Source organism: Triturus cristatus, chromosome 9 (assembly GCF_964204655.1).
Source record: "Triturus cristatus chromosome 9, aTriCri1.1, whole genome shotgun sequence".
NCBI lineage: Eukaryota > Metazoa > Chordata > Amphibia > Caudata > Salamandridae > Triturus > Triturus cristatus.
The window spans coordinates 1155005435-1155024747 of NC_140592.1; the positions used below are offsets into that span (position 1 = coordinate 1155005435).

The following is a 19313-nucleotide window of genomic DNA, read 5'->3' on the forward strand; positions in this document are numbered from 1 at the left end:
GGAGCCGGACGATAGACATAATGTGTCTTTAACGGCGCCGTACGCGGCGTCTGATCCGGAGCGGGGCTGAACTGGGGCTCGACGCCGAGCGGAGCCGGCGTCGGATGTGGAACCGGTGTCGACGCCGGCGGAGGAGGCGTGACGAGGTCGACCGGCGTCGGCAGGGACTCTGGGGCGAGTCCCTCGGGAACCTGCGGCGTTGTGGCCGGCGACGGCGCCAGGGCCGGAGCCGCCGGCATGCAAGGTTGCCCAGTCGGGTCCGCGGGGCCCGAAGGCGCGCCAGCGGGCGTCAACGGCGGAGCCAGGCTCCTCATGGCCGAGAGGAAGGCACTGACTTCTGCCGGCGTCGCGTCAGTCCCAGGGACCGGCGGGTATGGGGACTTGCGCGGCGCCTGCGGCTCCGCTGGAGCCTCGGGGGTGGAACCACCCTGACCCTCGGCCGAGTCGCGCGACCGGCGAGGGTCAGGGGGGTGGAACCACCCTGACCCTCGGCCGAGTCGCGCGACCGGCGAGGGGAGTCCGAAGAGCGGTGTCACCTCTTGGACTTCTTGGAGTGCTTCGACTTACCCAAAGACTTGGAGCCAGACGAGCGATGAAGACGTTGGCTGCGGCTCCGCGACCGATCCTTGGACCTCCTCCTGGACCGGGATCGAGAGGGGCTCGGAGCAGAGTGGCGAATCTCGAGGAGCTTACGGGACCGCTCCCGTCTAGCCTTCGAGGTCAGGGCCTTGCAGTCCGAACACGACTCCGCGTCGTGGTCGAGGCCCAAACAGTAAAGGCACCGGCGGTGATGATCCGTAACCGACATCAAGCGGTTACAGTCAGCACAGGCTTTGAAACCAGGCATCCTACCGGCACCGGAGTCGAGACAAGATCAAAAAGGATCAAAAAAACTTAGTCAACAAAGACTAAAAGGGGGAGCTCTCCCGGATCTGTGCTTACTGGCGCGGAAAAAAGAAGAACTGACGTCAGCGCGCGAGGGCGGCGTCTAAGTACTCCGACGACGTCATTCCGGCGCACGACGCCGTCGACAGACGCGGAGCCGCAGACGACGCCTAGCGACGCGCAAGGGGTATTACTGACGAAAAATCTTCCGGATCCAGTCAGACGCCTGGGGATATTCTAAGGTGAGGAATCTAACTAACGTGTTTCTTTCAGATACACGTGTTACTGCAGATGGATGGCCCATCCCATGCAGTGTCACATTTATAAAACTACGCTTGGGCTGCAATCGGGGGATTGTCGAAGTGCAAGAGCAGGATGGGAAACCGAGTTGGGGCTCCCACTGGAAGACAAGATCTGGACCTACTGCTGTCACCAGAAAGAATTACGGAAAGCAGCAGACTGAGGATTATACACTTTAAATTTCTGCTTATAATATATCAAACCCCTGCGAGAATAAAAAGGTACAAGCTAAAGAAAAAATATAAGTACGATAGATGTGGGCAGGAAGGAGCGGATTTTATGCATCTAGCCTGATTATGTGCTGATGTAGCAAAATACTGGGAGGAAGTGGGGCAGGCCTTAAGTGACATGGCGGAGGCACAAATTAATCTGACTCCGATGGTTGGACTGGTGGACTACACTAACAATTAAAAGGGCAAGTCGGCATCTGATCTCGCTAGGTCTGCTCATGGCGAAATGCAGGGTGGCGTGCAGATTGGGGGCGGGGGGGCCGGGGGTCGAGGTCCCGAAATTTAAGGAATGGTTTAAAGATATGACATATTGTCAAGAACAAAACAGCATATATGCCGAATTACTCCCACCCAGTTCCAGACCTCAGGACAAATGGGAAGCTTTCACAGATTACTTCTATTGGGTCTCACAGAAGGGGGAGGGGGGGGGGGGAGTAATATTCTACATCAAACCGGTACCCAGATCTAATGATGTATGCCCCCGAGCAAGGACTCGGAACCGTGACACTATGATAGACCTACCCGAAAGGTACGCTGAATGGTAATATGGTCTAAGAAATCATATAAAGCGAATATGTCTAATGTAATGCCACTGATATATGTGCTAGTTAAAATGTATGCCCATCTAAAGATATGCAAGAAATGCTGAATCACTGTGCATGTTACCTGCTGCCTTTCATATACTAATGAAAATTGAATATGCTACTTACCAGTATGCATCTGTTCTTGGCATGTAGGGCTGCTGACATTCATATCTGTGCATAGATCGCCGCCTAGTGTTGGGTCCGGATGTTTGCACGTTGTTGTCCTGGAAGAGTCTTCGAAGTATCACGAGACAGGGGACTCCTCCCCTGGACCACAGTGCGCATGGGCATCCTCTCCATCCTTAGATTGTTTTTCGCCATTGTGGCAGTGATGGAGTAGATACCGTAAGTGATGGCCATGCTATACAGTAATTCTGAGAGCTGCAGCTGCTACAGGCGCCGGGGAGGAGGGTGGGCGATATGAATGTCAGCAGCCCTACATGCCAAGAACAGATGCATACTGGTAAGTAGCATATTCAGTTCGAGGCATGTGGGCTTCTGAATTCATATCTGTGCATAGAATACATAGCAGTACCTCCTATTAGCGGCGGCTACCAGTGCCAGCTGCAGCAGTCTGAAAAAGAGTTTTGAGAACAGCCTGTCCTACAGCTGCCTGCTGTTTTGAGTGTACATCTACACAGTAGTGTTTGGTAAATGTATGTATAGTGGACCATGTGGCTGCTCTACATATTTCCTGTAAAGGAAGGTTTCCCAGGAAAGCCATGGACGCCCCTAACTTTCGTGTTGAGTGGGCTCGTAGGGGAATCGTTAATGTGCGTTTAGCTTTTTGATAGCAAATCTGAATACATTTAACGATCCATCTGGCTATACCTGCTTTGGAAATGGTGTTGCCTTTGTGTTGTGGAGAAAAGGCAACGAAAAGTTGTTTTGTCTTCCTAAATTCCTTAGTTCTGTCTATATAGTACATGAGGGCCCTCTTTACCTCTAGTGTATGGAGCATTCTCTCAGCGACATTTTGCGGATTTTGAAAGAAAACAGGCAGTTCAATAGTTTGATTCATGTGGAACTGCGATATTACTTTAGGCATGAATTTGGGGTTGGTACGTAGTACGACCCTGTTTGCGTGAACCTGTATGAATGGCTCTTGAATGGTTAGTGCCTGGAGTTGGCTAACTCTTCTTAACAAAGTGATTGCTACTAGGAAAGCTACTTTCCAGGTGAGGAATTGAATCTCACATGAGTGGAGAGGTTCGAAGGGTGGACCCATCAGTCTGGTGAGGACCAAGTTGAGGTTCCACACCGGTGCTGGCGGGTGTCTTGGGGGAATTACTCGTTTGAGTCCCTCCAAGAAGGCTTTGATGGCAGGCACTCTGAATAAAGAGAGGTGCTGCCTGTTTTGGAGATAGGCTGCTATTGCGGTTAAATGGATACGTATTGAGGTGTATGCCAGATTGCATCGGTATAGGTGTAAGAGGTAACAGATTATGTTTTGAATGGATGCGTCTAGCGGGTTAATGTCATTGTTGTTGCAGTAAATGACAAACCTCTTCCATTTAGCCGCATAGCAAGCTCTGGTAGTGGGTCTCCTGGCCTCCTTGAGGATCTCCATACAGTCAGGTGGCAGGTTTAGGTAGCCAAACTCTAAGACTTCAGGAGCCAGATTGCCAGGTTCAGCTGTTTCGGATCTGGGTGCTGAATCTCGCCATGGTTCTGCGTTAAAAGTGCGGGTTTGATCCGCAGCCTTTGATGCGGCACCACGGAAAGTTCTAGAAAGGTGGTGTACCATGGCTGGCACGCCCATGTGGGAGCAACTAGGATGAGTGTCTGAGTGTTGTCGCAGTTTGCGTGCCACCAGCGGTATTAATGGCGCTGGGGGAAAAGCGTACGCAAATCTGCCGGACCAGTTCATCCATATCGCATTGCCCTGCGACTGTGGGAACCTGGCGGCAAAGCTTCGGCATTTTGCGTTTTCGTTTGTGGCGAATAGGTCTATCTCTGGATGACCCCAATGTTGGAAGTACGGTTGGAGAACTGACGGATGTAGCTCCCACTCGTGCATCTGGTGGCTGTGTCTGCTGAGCAGATCCGCCATCTGGTTGTCCTTGCCGGGGAGGTGTTCCGCCATGAGGAATATGTTCCTCTGAATGGCCCACTTCCACATGCTCTGAGCCAGATGAGACAACTGTGGAGAGTGTGTTCCTCCCTGCTTCTGTATGTAGTACATGGCAGTCATGTTGTCCGTCCGGATCAATACGACTTTGTTGCACAAGTGTACTTTGAATGCCTTCATGGCTAGGAAGATTGCCATCAGTTCCAGAACGTTGATGTGCATTTTCTTCTGTTGCGTTGTCCATAGTCCCTGCACTGTGTAAGTGAGTACATGAGCTCCCCAACCCTGGAGAGAGGCGTCCGCTGTCAGTATTATTTGTGGAACAGGCTCGTGGAACGGTCGGCCCTTGCAAAGGTTTTGTGGATTCCACCAATGCAGAGAGTTGTATGCCCGACCGCTCACCAACACTAGGTCTTTTAATTGCCCGTGAGCATGATTCCATTGACGTGCCAAGCACTCCTGAAGCGGGCGCATATGTAGTCTCGCGTGCGGGACTATGAAGATGCAGGAGGCCATCATGCCTATCAACTGCATGAACACTCGCGCAGGAAGGGAGTGTTGAGGTTTGAACTTTGAGATCAGCAGTTGCATGCTGTTGATCCTCACTAAATTTGGCTGATCTGTGGCTGCCAGAGTGTTTATGGTCGCGCCCAGGTACTGTCGTACGTGTGCGGGTTGGAGATGTGATTTTGGGTAATTTAGTGAGAATCCCAGACTGTGAAGAAGGTGAATGGTGAGGGACATGTGGCTGGGCTGGCTTTGCCTGAACAAGCCAGTCGTCCAGGTAAGGGTAGACGTGAATGTGTTGTCTCCGTAGATGTGCAGCCACCGTAGCTAGGCACTTGGTGAAAACCCTCGGTGCTGTTGTCACTCCGAAGGGGAGAACTTTGAATTGATAGTGCCGTTCCTGAATAGTGAACCTGAGATATTTCCTGTGTGATGGGTGTATGGGTATGTGGAAATACGCATCTTTGAGGTCTAGTGTGGCTAGGAAGTCTCCCTGACTGAGCAGCGGGAGAACCTGCTGCAGGGTGAGCATATGGAAATGCTCTGAGAGAATGTAGTGGTTGAGGGGTCTCAGGTCTAGTATAGGTCTGAGTGACCCGTCCTTTTTTGGGATTAAGAAGTACAGAGAGTACACCCCTGTACCCTGCTGGTTGACGGGCACGACCTCTATTGTACCTTTTCGCAGCATACTTAGCACTTCCTGCTGGAATAATGCTAAGTGCTCTACGGACATAGGACGGTGCTTTGGCGGTATGTTGTGTGGAGTGGAGGTTAATTCGAGACAGTAACTGTGCTGGATAATGCCCCTGACCCACCTGTCTGTGGTGATGGTTTTCCACGTGGACAGGAACCGCTGGAGTCTCCCCCCCGACAGGTGTTATGTGGTCGGGGGGAAGGGAGAGGGCGTCACTGTTTGTTTTTGGGGGAGGACCTGGTGTTGCCGTAACCACATCCTCTGCCCTTGGTGCTGGAGCCACGATATCCACCTCTGTTGGTTTTATCGTAGGTACTCTGTGTGCCCCCTTTAGTGTATTGCTGTTGTGACCCCTGGCCTCTAGCTGCTCCTCTATTCCCGGGGCGACGAAAGGAGCCACTACGAAATTGCTGCGTCTGTAGAGCTCCCATTGATTTCGCAGTGTCAGTGTCTTTTTTAATTTTTTCGAGGGTAGTGTCAACTTCAGGGCCGAATAAGTAGTCGGGGTTGACTGGCTGATTTAGGATGTTGTTTTGAATCTCCGGCTTGAATCCTGAGATTCTCAACCATGCGTGTTGTCGTAACATGACGCTGGTGTTGATTTCCCTTGCTGCTGTGTCGGCAGCATCCAGGGCGCACTTGATGGATGCATTGGTAAGGAGTTGTCCCTCTCTGATGAGGAGCTCCGCTGCCTCTTTGTATTCATCTGGCAAATGCTGGAGTAGTGATTCTAGCGTGTCGTAGTGTGAACGATCATAACGGGCCAGGAGTGCCTGTGTGTTGGCAATGCGCCAGATGTTTGCTGCTTGCGCTGCAATTCTTTTGCCTGATGTCTCCAGCACTTTGGACTCCTTGTCTGGGGGAGGAGCATCACCTGTTTGCGAATGGGCTAGTTTGCGAGCGTTAGCAACCACCATGGAGTCCAGAGGTAACTGACTTCTAATGTACATAGGGTCTCCGGGTGCAGGCTTGTATTTTTTTTTCAATCCTGGGGTTTAGCACCCGTGCCCTGGTTGTTTCTTTGAAAATGTCCTTTGCAGGTTTGAGAACTCCTTTTAACATGGGCAGAGTTTTAACAGTTCTTCGGAAGAGGCGAAAGTGTCCACTAAGAAGTATTCTTCAACAGTGTCAGAATGGAGTGCTACTCCATGATTGGCGGCAGCCCGTTCTATGAGGGCATTGAAGGCAGCAGTGTCCTCTGTAGGGGATGTCTTGGCGTTGTAAAGCTGCGTGTCCTGGGTATCTGGCGCGGTACCCTGGTCTGTAGGGTCATCCCATGCCTGATCTGGGTCCTGCAGATGCTCATCAGGATCGACATCCCCAGGGTAGGTGGTATCATCTCCCATGTAGTCCTCTACTGCGTCCGTCTCTGAAGGCGTAGGAGAAAAGGACTGGGGATCCTGATAGGTTTGTAAGCGTTCATACAGAACTGGTTCCGAACCCGCTGGCAATTTGTGCTTGAGAGGTATTCTGTAGGAGTCCAATCCCCTCTCTGGCGTGATTTTCCGCTTGCGGAGCATCAGTTTGCCAGTGTCGGCGTCGAATTGTGGCTGGGAAGGCTCAGAGTCTGTGTGTCCAGTAGACGCGGATTGTGTCTGGCGGACACGTGTTCGGATCTCGAACATCTCCGGCGCCGTGGACGGCGGCAAGCCAAAAGTGATGTTGGTCGGCGCCGAGGGTGCTTTCGGGGCCTTGTGCGTGTCGGGGACCGACGTGGATCGGAGGGCTGCCCGTTCCCTGATGCGTTGCAACGACGCCGCGACTTGTTGCACTGAGAACGCAGAAGGCTCTTTGGAGCCGGCCGGCACCGTGGAGGTAGGCGTCGACTGCTTTGGAGCCACGGGGTCATCGATCCGAAGACAGGTATCGACGGTCGTTGGAGTCGACGACTTGGCGTGTGCCGCTGTCTTCGACGTGGACGCAGATGGAGCGGCCATTTTGACTTTGGTGGTCGGGCCGACGGCTTCGGTGCCAGCGGCCGAGGCGCTTTGGGGGGACCGAGGGCCTTTTTCTTCGGGTCGGTACCGATATCCGCTGCAGTGAGTTCGGCGCTGAAGTCCCTTTTACTGCGTTCGGGGCCGACGGCCTTTGCTGGCGTCGAAGGAGTGGAGGGCTTCGAGGCCTTCGAGCCGATTACAGCCAGTTTCACTTTCGGTTTCGGTGGAACTGGTGCGACGATTGGTTTCGGTTTCGTTGAAGGGAATCCAGTCGTCGACGTAAATAATGGCTCGTGCGGGATGTTCGAAGGCGGGGCCGAAGAACTTTGAGATTGATCTCGGGTAAGGCCCGGAGGCGATTCCTCGACCTGAGCCTTAGAATGATGCACTTTGACGGCCTCCGTATCGACGGGTGGGCCTGGCTCCTCGCTAGAGCTATCTTCTTCGGCCCCAAAGGCCTCATCGTAGTCTCCTACCTCGTCGATGACCTCTTCCCTGTGAAAAAGCACTTCATCGTCGTCTTCCGATTGGGAATCGTGTTCGGAAGCGGGGCTGGAGTTTACTTCTTCCACGCTCTCTGCGTCCTCGTCCTCGGTGCTGAAGATGTTGGCCGGGGCAGGCGCCGATTGCTGCGCTTCTAATCTCGCCGCCCGTCGATTCCGGAGAGTCTTTTTCGATCGGAATCGGGCACAGGCCATACATTTCGACTCATCGTGATCCGATGAGACATTTGTTGCATACCGGGTGGACGTCGATGTGTGGGTATTTTGCGTGGCATAAAGGACACCGTTTGAATGGAGTCCTCGATTCCATCGTCGATGTAAGTTCGATGTTCGGACCAAACAGATCCGAAAGGCTGGAAGAAGGTTCTAAACTAGTAAAGAAAGTAGTCGATACCGAACGGGAACAGTACCGACGAAAACTAAAGGCCTTTTGGCCTTAAACTGAATTTTCCTAACTTGAGGTAAGATAAGCACATCCGAACCCAATGGCGGAAAAAAACAATCTAAGGATGGAGAGGATGCCCATGCGCACTGTGGTCCAGGGGAGGAGTCACCTATCTCGTGATACTTCGAAGATTCTTCCAGGACAACAACGTGCAAACATCCGGACCCAACACTAGGCGGCGATCTATGCACAGATATGAATTCAGCAGCCCACATGCCTCGAACGCTAATAAACAGTTTTAAAAACCAAAAGTGTATATTCGAAACAAAAGTGAGTATTTTTAGAACTGATAATCTGATGTTTGGAGAAAAATGGGTGATTTTTTAAAATGCATTTAAAGCTGATATTTAAGTGATAAATCATGTGGTGATGGGAAGACTTATTACTACCATTATGACCTTGATGTCTGGGGCACTGCAGCTGTAGGTGTTATGTATTACCCATGTAAAGGCATTTCAAATTGACAAAGCCTTTTTAAGTTACTGCTTGAAACACTCCTAATGCACTGATAATAGGGTGACCACTAACGTAATCTTGTCTTATGTGGTCACCATTACAACACTAATAGCTCAGGGTGATTTTCATTGAACACAAGTAGGTCTCGTTATTGAAAAGGTTGGAGACCCCTGGTATAGCACAATAAGAAAGTCCAGATGACAAATTTGGTTAGCCTCAAACAATTGGCAGCATATGTTCTATGGTTAGATGGGGGTTTACGGTTCATGAAAATGAGACTAGGAAGAGAAAAGGTGAGAGGGAATGGAGAAAAGGACAAAGGGGAGGGGTGAGTGGGGGTGTATATCCCAAGTATTTAGTTGAGGAGGTTAGTTAGTTGGGAGTTCGAAGCCCAGTACCTTAATTTGGAGTAGAGTTGGTTTGTATGTCAGCGTCTAAGGATGACCAAAGTATTCTCGATTTTTCATGATTGAAATTCTGGTTATGGATAACGTTGTCTATGCTTTTAAGGAAACAAACCAGGCCCACCAAGTGTGGTAAGAAATAGATTTGAAGTTTTTCCAATCGCAAACTATAATTTTCGACCCCCAGTGTGAGAGGCAGATCAAATCATGTGTTTGAGGTCCCCGACATTGGCAAAGCAGCTCCAATATTTGCTTGAGCTTAGTAGCCCAGTTTGCCAAAGTTTTGCTGGGGTCCAAAAGGATCTGTATGATAATCAATATTTACATTGAAGTATCACAGGATATCTTGAGCTTAGTAGCATGCTTCCAAATAAGCAACCAGTTGCTTTACATTAGACAAGAGTCAGACGATTTGTTTTGGTATTTGTGAATGGGGTTGGACATGGACTCTTAAGTATAGATGGGATCTGTGGGTTCCGGAAAAGGTGGTTGATCGCCACTTTGAGTCTTAGGAAGTTATAGAATTCCTTGTGAAGGATACCCAAAGTGGCTTGTAGGAGGGAGAATGGAATGGGGTTGGCTCTGTCAATCACGTCTGATGTATAGAATATTGTGGGTTGACCAGGAGTGCCAGTGGAGGGTTTTACCGTCAATTTTTATTAGTGGGTTGTCCAGATGTTTTACTGCAAGTATTGTGTATCTAGGTAGATTTGTGGACTGTGGGGGCTTGAGAAGGTCCACTGATATAGCTGCAAGAGGTGTGAATGGTAGGAAGAGGTCTTTCTCAATGTCAGTAGGGGGGTGCGGTGGGGAGAAGTGGGTTCGGATGTGGATTGTTTAATCACAAAAGCAAGTTGGAGTTTACTAAAGTTGGGAAGACCCACTCCGCCTTAGTGTTTGCAAAGTAGTAGGATCTTAGTAGTGATTCTGGTTTAAATGGTCTGGCTTAACAGAGAAGCTGTCTCCAAACAATTATGTGATTATCACTGGGTAGGGACGTTGGCTCTGCCCCGATGTTGGGAGCCTGGAGTACAGGTTTCGATTGGCCTAAAGTTGTGTGCTTCCACAAAAAAGGGTTTGCTCACCTCACAGCTGTGATCATCATCTTTATTTATACAGCTGCCTGAGATTGAACTTTCAGGGGACACTAATGACACTGTAGCACTATTAAGGGGTCATAGATATCTAGATAATTTACAGTATTTTTTATCTGGCAGCAGAACAGGTCGGAGGAGAGCAGAAATTCACCTAAAAGGTTTTTAAGGGTTAGCTGGACAGTGCATTCATAAGACAGACCTATTGGCATTGCCAACGCTTGTGTTATTATTTTTCAGTACCCAATGCAAACAGCAAGGCTCTCTCTGCAACTGTATTTCAATCCTATGTAGTTTCAAAATGGCTGTTCGCTAAGAAAGGTGCTGCAAAGAGGCTGTATACGTTGGTGAGGGTGGCTGGGCACAAAACAGGAGCTTAAAACCAGACTTAGCTGCCATAGTGGAGACTGCCCTCACATTGGGTGAACCTTTTTTTTTTTTTTACATTTTTATAACTGAAAAGAAATCAAAGAGCCTTATGGTAGGTCGTAACTGCTATCAAATTTAGCATGATGAAGTACTGTTTTTTTCCGTCAAGCAAGGAGGTCAAAACTGGCATCACAGATAAAACCTTTTCCATTTAAAGGTATATGTGGCTCTGGTGTTTGGCTTCACTGCCTCAATTATTCTTTAGGCAAGTTAAGATGTCCATGTAGCACTTAAGCAGGAGCCATGCAGCCAAGTCAATGGATTTAAGACTGTAATACGGGGTCTCATTTTCACCTTTACATGGCTGGTGGCTATTTGGTGCATTTGCATTCACATTTGTATATGGTTTATGGTACCTTTTAGATCAGAGTAGAAAGACATGAAAGTCTGAAAATGCAGCTTAAGATAGCCTGCAGTTCTTTTTTGTTGCATGCAAAGTAGTGATTGCTTATAATTTGAACTGATGATATGTATGTGGTAAATAAAGTATGCTGGGATCCCACCCATGAGGCGACCCCAGCACCTGGCTATAGATAGGGCCACTGGAATTATGCGGCAGGGGATGGTCAAATTATATGGCAGGGGTGAGTAAATTATGAACGCAAATAGGGCAAATTATGAGGCATTATGCAGCACATTTTGTGATCCTATGACTTTTTTTTGCAATTTTTAAGCTTTTTCACACTGTCTGAGCATTAGTTGTACCTCATTACTAACAGTTTAGCATCCAAATATAGCAATAAGTTACAGAAAGGTGACCAGTCACCCTTTGGAAAGGACCTTCCACTGAGAGGCAACACATGTCGCTGCATTTCTACTAACTTTTAAACCGTTTGAGCTAGAGACAAAAGAAAATTGTTAAAATTGTGCAGATTATGCATTAGATGGTAATTAAGTAATGTTTATTATTTAGTTAGTTAAAACCATAATAATTTAAAACAAGTAGCAAAAGCACAAGATTACAATGAGCAGTTAAAACAGAAATTTAAGTATAAAACCTTTTTGTTTCTTAAAAGTTCAATGCAGAAAGTTAGACATCATTTGCCCAGCTTCCGACCCTTTTAGCAATGCTTTTTAAAGGCTTTAAGAAATTTGATCAGTCTGCTATGCAATGGGGGGTCTGAGGGGCTTAGGCACGCCATTATTGCGGCTCTGCAGGATCGAATACCTCTTTCGTTGAAACTTGTCTTTAGAAGGATTGCACGTTCAACCCGCAGTTTTTTACATATACAAATTATATGAATAAAGTCTTCTTTGTGATGATTGCACAGCCGGCACAATATAGGGCCTGTGTGCAGCCAAGCTGGCTGATCAGCCTGAGATGGTAATGTTCCAAAACGCAGTGCCATAAGTTGTTTTTTTATGTTAATTGAATAAGTTTCGCATAAATAAGCCACCGGTGCGAGGGACTTATAGTGGTTTATCACCATCCAGGCGTGCAACCTTGATCTTAGGATATTTTTGTCCAGTAGCAGTGAATGAGTTCTTGAAGCTTTATTTACAACTTGTTTAAACGATAGGTACGGCAATTTTTTTTTCCATATTTCCGTCGTACATGTGGCCGAAAGGGATTTACAAAGGTAATGATTAAAAGGAGAAGATTTGTCTCGATTTAGTTCGGACCAGATGGCCTTGTTAATTTTTGATGTAGCAGCATTTAGCTTGAAGCGGTACCAGGTTTTCACCGTTGCGTACATTCTGCCAACTACTTCATTTGTAAGACCGAATTCCAGCCGAACCTGAGCTGGGGAAGCTGACCTTGGAATCTGGAATACTTTTTTGTAGATGGAAGCTATTAGTTGGTTTAGGAGCTCTCCATCCTCACCATGGAAGGCCGCGCTGGAATATGTTAGAGTTGGCAACATTTTTGCCTTCATTACGGCGAGCAAAGGTTTATAAGAGGGGCCCTTCAGCTTTTTAGCTAATAGGCTAAACGCAAATGTTAGTGCGCTTAATCGCTGAGACATATTTTTTGTGCTCCGTAAGATTTCTTGAGTTGTCGATATAAAGGCCTAAGTATTTGTATTTTTTTACCTCCTCGAGTTGGATTCCGTTAAGCCAGATTGCCTGTTTCCTTAACTGTTTTTTCCCAATCACCATAGTTTTTGTTTTAGAAATGTTTATTTCAAGATTGTTTTCTGATATGTAGACTGACATTTCAGTCAGGCATCTTTGCAGGCCGATCTTTGTTTGGCTCATTAAGACCACGTCATCCGCGTATGAAAGATGTGCAAGTCTCAGTTCGCCAAGCTTTGGTGGATGGGAATTGGTACAGTCCAGCCTTGGAGAGAGGTCAGATAAAAACAAATTAAAAAGATGGGGGGCCAGAACACACCCTTGTTTCAAGCCTCTGGTGGTTGTCAGCTCCTTGAGAGTCTGGACCCATCACCGATCTTAATCCTTAGCCAGGTGTTTGAATAGAATAACAGGATGCCTTTTAAAAGCCTCTCAGGAACACCCCAGGCTCGCAGCTTTTTCCACAGGAGATGGCTATCAACACTGTCAAAGGCGAAGGAGAACATGGACTGGTGCATGTTCAGGGAGAAAACGGTGTATGTGGCTCGTGGTAAACCGGGGGCTTGGGGTAAAATTTGGGGGCAGTGGAACGCATATCGTGGGTCTATCTGTGCTCCCCCTTTGGTGGATACGTCCGGGGTTGCCTCGTCCCCCTGATCCTTGAGGGTTCCTTGTGCATCTCGTACTTTGGAATACAGATTTGGTTCTCTCGTAACCCCCCATCCCTCTCAGGTCTTCTTTTATTGACCGCCCTCGGGTGGTTGGTGTGTTGACTCCCCCGGCTGGTGTTCGCCGCCCTTCATAAGTCGGTTCGCCTTGTTTGTTGTACTTTTGTATTTTTCTTTTTGTTGTTATTTAAACTAAAAGTGTGTATTCTGATTTCCCTTATGTGCAGTCGGATCTACTGTGATAGTGCAGAGCCCCTGTGGGCCAGTCATTGTTTTCTGATATGCTGGAACACTTCGACTACTAGCGGCCGGCCCTGGTGGTTGTAGGCCCGTGTTTGTAACCCTTTTTATGCACAATAAAATCTTTAAAAAAAAAAAAAAACTGTCAAAGGCAGCTTTTAGGTCTATAAAGCAGAGGTAAAGTTGCAGTTTCCTCTGCTTACACTTGTTTGTAATTAGCGAGAGACCTAAAATGTTCGTCGTCGTACCAAGGCCTTGTCTAAAGCCCGTCTGGTTTTCAGGAATTAGTTTAAGGTCGTCAGACCATGCCTTAAGCTATGATGGATTATGCGGCGTATCTACAATTACACGAAGAACGCCGCAGTCGCACAATCACATAATTCCAGTGGCCCTGGCTATAGATGAGCATTATTCAAATTCCCCATAACCGACATCCCTAGCCTCATTGCAGCATCCATCTCAACAACTGACCAATACAATGCTCTCCTTCTCTGCTGCTTTTTCACCCAATCCTCCATTGGCTGGGAGAGGATATTGTTTCACTCTCATTAGCTCTGGTAACTCACTTACCCGTGTGACTGTAGCCCATATTGTCCCAGATACTTCTGACTGAACTCCATTTACCTAGGCTCTCCCCATGTGGCTAACCCTCATTGTCACTATTCATTCCAAGTCTTTCAAAGCCTTGCCTCTCTAGTTTGCAACACAAAAATGGGCTTATGCTGTCCTAGATTATCAACACTGATATTACAGCAAATATTCTAAATGTGTACTTCTCCAGAGACAGTGAACATAGATTCTTGGAAAGGCACACTTTTTTATTGAAAGATATAACCTAAAGGTTTGTTTAGATGTAGGCAATATTTGTATAATACATGGAAGCCTGCAAACCTTTATAAAAGCCTGCTAACCTTTATAAAAGCCCTTCTCAAATTCCCTCAATATAACGGAGTTAAGACATCTCCAGTAACCTATAACAAAATTACTTAGCTACTGAACTGTAATAAGTTATTGCATTTTACTTGCCATATTATAATACATGCAGGCGGAGCCAACAGCAAAGGTAAAAGGAGGGTAATAAAGCATAATTATAGCCACATTTTAAACAACAAAAGTGAGAACTGACTTCATTTTTTTCTAAAATGACAGTAATCAGCAGAAAGGAGATATTTATAGGACCTTGTATTTTCACACTTTGTCATTACAAGGAAATATGGAACCGCCGCACGTTTGTACACGTTTTTAAGATGATTTACTTTGAACTGATTCTATAGTCTTTCTTCAACAAATTACTAAGTGGTTTTATTTCACACTACAGATTCTACTTTTATTTTTCATTTCAGCAAACAAAACATTTTTCCTATACAAAAGAACAAGGTCGCAAGACATTAAGTGGTTACTGGGAAGGGTGCTTGTTTGAGCCTGTATATGGATAAATACAGCTAAAGTAAACATAAAATAAATATGGTTAAATAAAGACGGAAATGCCCAAAATACCATAAAACCTTGTGCCCTAATTATAAGGTACAAGACACCTGGAGCTGTATGTTTCACATGAATTGATTGTATGGTCTTGCTCATAGGCAGAAGTATTCAGCGCCTGTGAATATTAACAAAAATTGCAGAATGGAGATTGCGGTTTGGCTGTTGTAAGGGTCGGTTAATGGGGTTTTCATGAGATTCAGGAAGACTGACTGTATCTTTGCATAGTAAGAGACACACTGTAGAAAGTAGATAGTGTTCACCTATAAAAGAGTACTAGTCTCTATGACAAATGTTTTCAGAATCTCTCCGCTTTGGGTGCGAATATGTCCAAGTTGGTGAAGGGAAGGTCCAAAAAAAATTCATCACGCCAAAAAGAATGATCAAAGTGAGCTAAATCCTCTACAACCAAATCAGGGCAAAACAGGTTTGATAAACAGCAGTAAACAACTGTGTGCATTCATAGGCAACAATGTAGCATTTATATTTTCTACAACAAAATCACCTTACCATTTGTTGGATTCTCAGGGCCTGTGTCATCCTCAGGGCGGCTCCTCTTTCTATTTCCCTTGACAGAAATCGTGTCCTTGGACTGGTTGTTTACCTTGTCTTCACAAAAAGCTTTCTGAAGACAAATGAGTAAACGTGAACATGCATATAGCGATACTTTTAGACTTGCAGTAACAGCAGGCTTTGAAAGCTATGAAGCAAATTTGCATTTTGGCTCACGCCTTTCAACATTATAGGAAAATGAATAATCACTTAAGAATTATTAGGAAGAGCTTGGAATAAACATGATGTACATAGTGTCATAAGTGAAGATGACATTTTAAATGACTGCTGTTCAGCTGAACATAATGTGATAAAGTACAAAACAAACACATAAAAAAAATTCTTTACAGCAAATACAGAGTTACACGAGATGGTGGAGTCGGTGTGCAATATCACATGGACAAAAGAGGTAAATGCTCAAAAAGTTACGGTTTCTAGATGTAGAAAGCAGGAGGTGTTCGACATTTGGCGAAGAAGAAAACTCCACAGGAGTCTACAATTTTCTTTCAGTTTTATTTTTTTTAAATAATGTGTAAAGGTTGATGTTTTCAACCAAATATAAGTGGTATCGGGCTCCTTGGATGTATTTAACCGCTATGAATAAGAACCACCAAATATCTTCCACCACATCTCGGAGTCAAAATCATATCTACTCATCACGAGAACATGGCTAAATGAAGAAACTTTGCCAGTTTTGTACATGGTAATTCCAAACCAAATCCTACATGTAACCACCTGACAAAGGCCAGAGGAGGATTTGTGGTCTTCAAAAAATCTTTACACAGACCCACCTTTGAAGACATTACCATGGCAGATTACGTATTTCCAGTAGTCCACGACACACTGACAAGTACCTTCAGAAGTGCATTTCTACTGATCTACATAGGATTACTAACTACAACAGCTTTCAGCATATCCTTTTCAGGATACAACTTCAGCTGTCTCCATAATGTATCCAAATCTTTGCAATCTGGGTGACAGGCTGACCTTAATATTTGACTCAACCAACCTACCTCCCATAGTCCAAGACCACCTGGAATCTCTCAAACTTCTTTCAGCTAGCCGCTTAACCTAAACATACAGTCTGTGACATCCATGACAAACGCGTCAAGCTTTCACTCACTGCAGTCAGAGGGAATGAACCTGCCATCTGGAGTGACCATCTACTCTTCCCTCAACAAGCTTCAATAAAGGCCAAACATAATTACAATAGTCACTGCAACCACGTACATTCATAGAAAAAAACTTGGGCTCTCTAACCTCGACCCCCACTTCTCAGAAAGTTCATCACCCCACCAAATAACAAGAAAACCATCATCTGTATTAGAAACTTTCAAGAGCTGTGGACAAACTCGTGCCTCTATAAACATCCACAACCTACACTATGACTTAGAATCTGGATCAATGAGGGAATAAACATAAAATAGTAAATTACTCCACCTAAATGCCAATGTAAACATCCAGCATTTCTCTTAACAGGATGCGCAAATATTCCATTGAAACAAAAAAAAAAAAACACAGACACTACTGCAAGCAGATCAACCCAAAGGAGGCAATCAAGGAATCCTGATAGAATTCCACCACCTGGTGATCGCCCCAATGATACCCCATTCATCCTACACATATCCACTCATCACAAAGGACTACCTAGACCCAGCAACCAATCTTGAACTTACCATTACATGTACTTGTGATTGAAAGTCCATGTATTGACTCGGACCTCCAGGTTCCTTGAAGAAAACAATTTTCACTTAAATCAGCAAACTCAATTTAGCCTACGATGGAGCACTAAATCAACACTTAACTCTATCTCAGATGACCTAAAGACAGGACTGGAGGAGCAGTGTCAGACAGCTCCTGCAGCTTGCCTCTGAAAAATAACTACGAATTCATCATTCTTTTTGATATCTTGAGGAATGAAATGTAAAAGAAAAAAAAAGTATGAGAGAAACATCCCTTAAAGTGGCGACAAAAGCCCAGTCCATGCTTTGGAATCCTTCACGTGGAAATCAGAAAAAAATGAGGTTGTGGGTCAACTGTAAGTACAGGGAAACAACAACTACTAGCTCCTTAAAGGACAATTTATTCTGCTTTAGGCATTTCCCCAATTTTACAGGTACAATTTTTTTTAAAAAGACCGGCAGTATAAAACTCAACTAAGCCGCCCTTTATTAACAGAGTTATTTTTAAAAAAAATATTTATTTGTTTGACAGGCTTGCAACATGTATACATACACAAACCCCAAGGCAGGGTTACAATAATATTATCCTCGCATATATCGATGCCAGCCATGTTTTGCGTATAACAATAAGAATATCAAGCACAACTGAACCACCCCCCCCCCATCCCACTCGCCACTAAAAAACAAATATATATCATACAAGTGTTGATGAATTATATAAAGAAGAGACCATGTGAGCACATATGAGTGGTAGTCTGTAAAAAACAGTTCCAGGTCCAACAAGTCTTGGCTCGACCTAGGAAAAAAAAGATATCCTGTATAGGAGCAAAACAATCACTCAACTGGGTGGCTCAGCAAGTACACCGTTAGTGGAGCCCTGAAATCTTTAGGTCACAAGGCCTCCAGGAACTCCTCTGCGTACGCCTCCAGTTGTTCCCTACAATATGTTACATTTTTTATCCATTTTTTTTTTACAGTGGGGGTGGATTTTGCACCCCAACATTGCGCCACAGCACACTTAGCTAGCAGGGTTGAGACAGCAACCAATCTCCTATTGCAGGGTTTGAGATATTTCACACTACCCAGCAGGCACACCTCGGGCTCGCATCGCACCCTCTCCAGCACAACATCCGAGAGCACACTCGCAACCTTAGCCCAGAACGCAGCTATCCCATCACACCGCCATGCTAGATTAAAAAAAAAAAAATTTAAAAATCAGCAGCCTGCCCGCACCGCACACAATTAGCGGTGTCCCGCAGGCCGAATCAACAGCTGCACTGGCGTGTAATATAACTGGTGCAAAAATTTTAAATGAATGATACGCAAATTGCAGTTCGCCGTGACATAACATAAGCGCATATCTGGTGCCTCAAACACGCCTCGATCGAACGGCTGCACAAGAACGTTCCAGCTTACCCCCCCCAGACAAAGGACAGAAGGACCGATTGCAGCATCTTGAACAGGGCAATATTTAGTAGAATAGGGAGATTCACAAACAAATATAACAATTTGGGTAATATAGACATCTTCGTGACGGCTATCCGATCAGCCAGTAACAGCGGTAACCTAGACCACCGTTCCGCCTTATCTGTGATCTGTGTTACGACCCATCCATAGTTCATGGAGATTACCAATTCAGGATCCCTGTGCAGCCAGATTCCTAGGTACTTCATCGGATCCAAATCAGAGGAAAGTCAAGCTCAACCTCATGCGTATCAGCTGCCAGCGGAAACACCGTCGACTTAGCCCAGTTGATCCCCAACCAAGAATAACCTTCAAATGTTACTTACTTGCGAAGTAGTTCAGGCAGGTAGGTAGGTAGGTAGGTCGGTCTCCGGCTCGTTCACATAAGGAGTAGTTTCTTTTCTGTAACTCCAGTTCTGTAGTAGGGGTATCTCTGTTATAGTCATAATCTAGTGAATAGTCCCGCCCATGTGCGCGGACCCCGGAGCAATAAAAAATAATCTCTAAAAGGTGACAAATCATGCAGACCTGCATACACCTTTAAGAGAGAATTTAATTTAAAGACAGATAATGCAGCCTATACCCACAGGCTACACTGTCCAGTACTTCAACTAGAATTCCACCAAAATCCACAAACAGCACTGCCTGTCCAGTTTTTCTCCCCATAGGA

The 19313-nt window shown here is 46.0% G+C and overlaps 1 protein-coding gene across 2 annotated transcripts in view; it reads right to left on the reverse strand.

The window, feature by feature from the left end:
- Positions 1-19313, reverse strand: part of NUSAP1 (nucleolar and spindle associated protein 1) — a 406214-nt gene that overhangs the window by 332004 nt on the left and 54897 nt on the right. For both annotated transcript variants that reach the window (XM_085627119.1, XM_085627118.1), the window contains one exon: positions 15456-15570. In XM_085627119.1, the coding sequence (XP_085483245.1) occupies positions 15456-15570 (115 nt within the window). The remainder of the gene's footprint in view (positions 1-15455; positions 15571-19313) is intronic.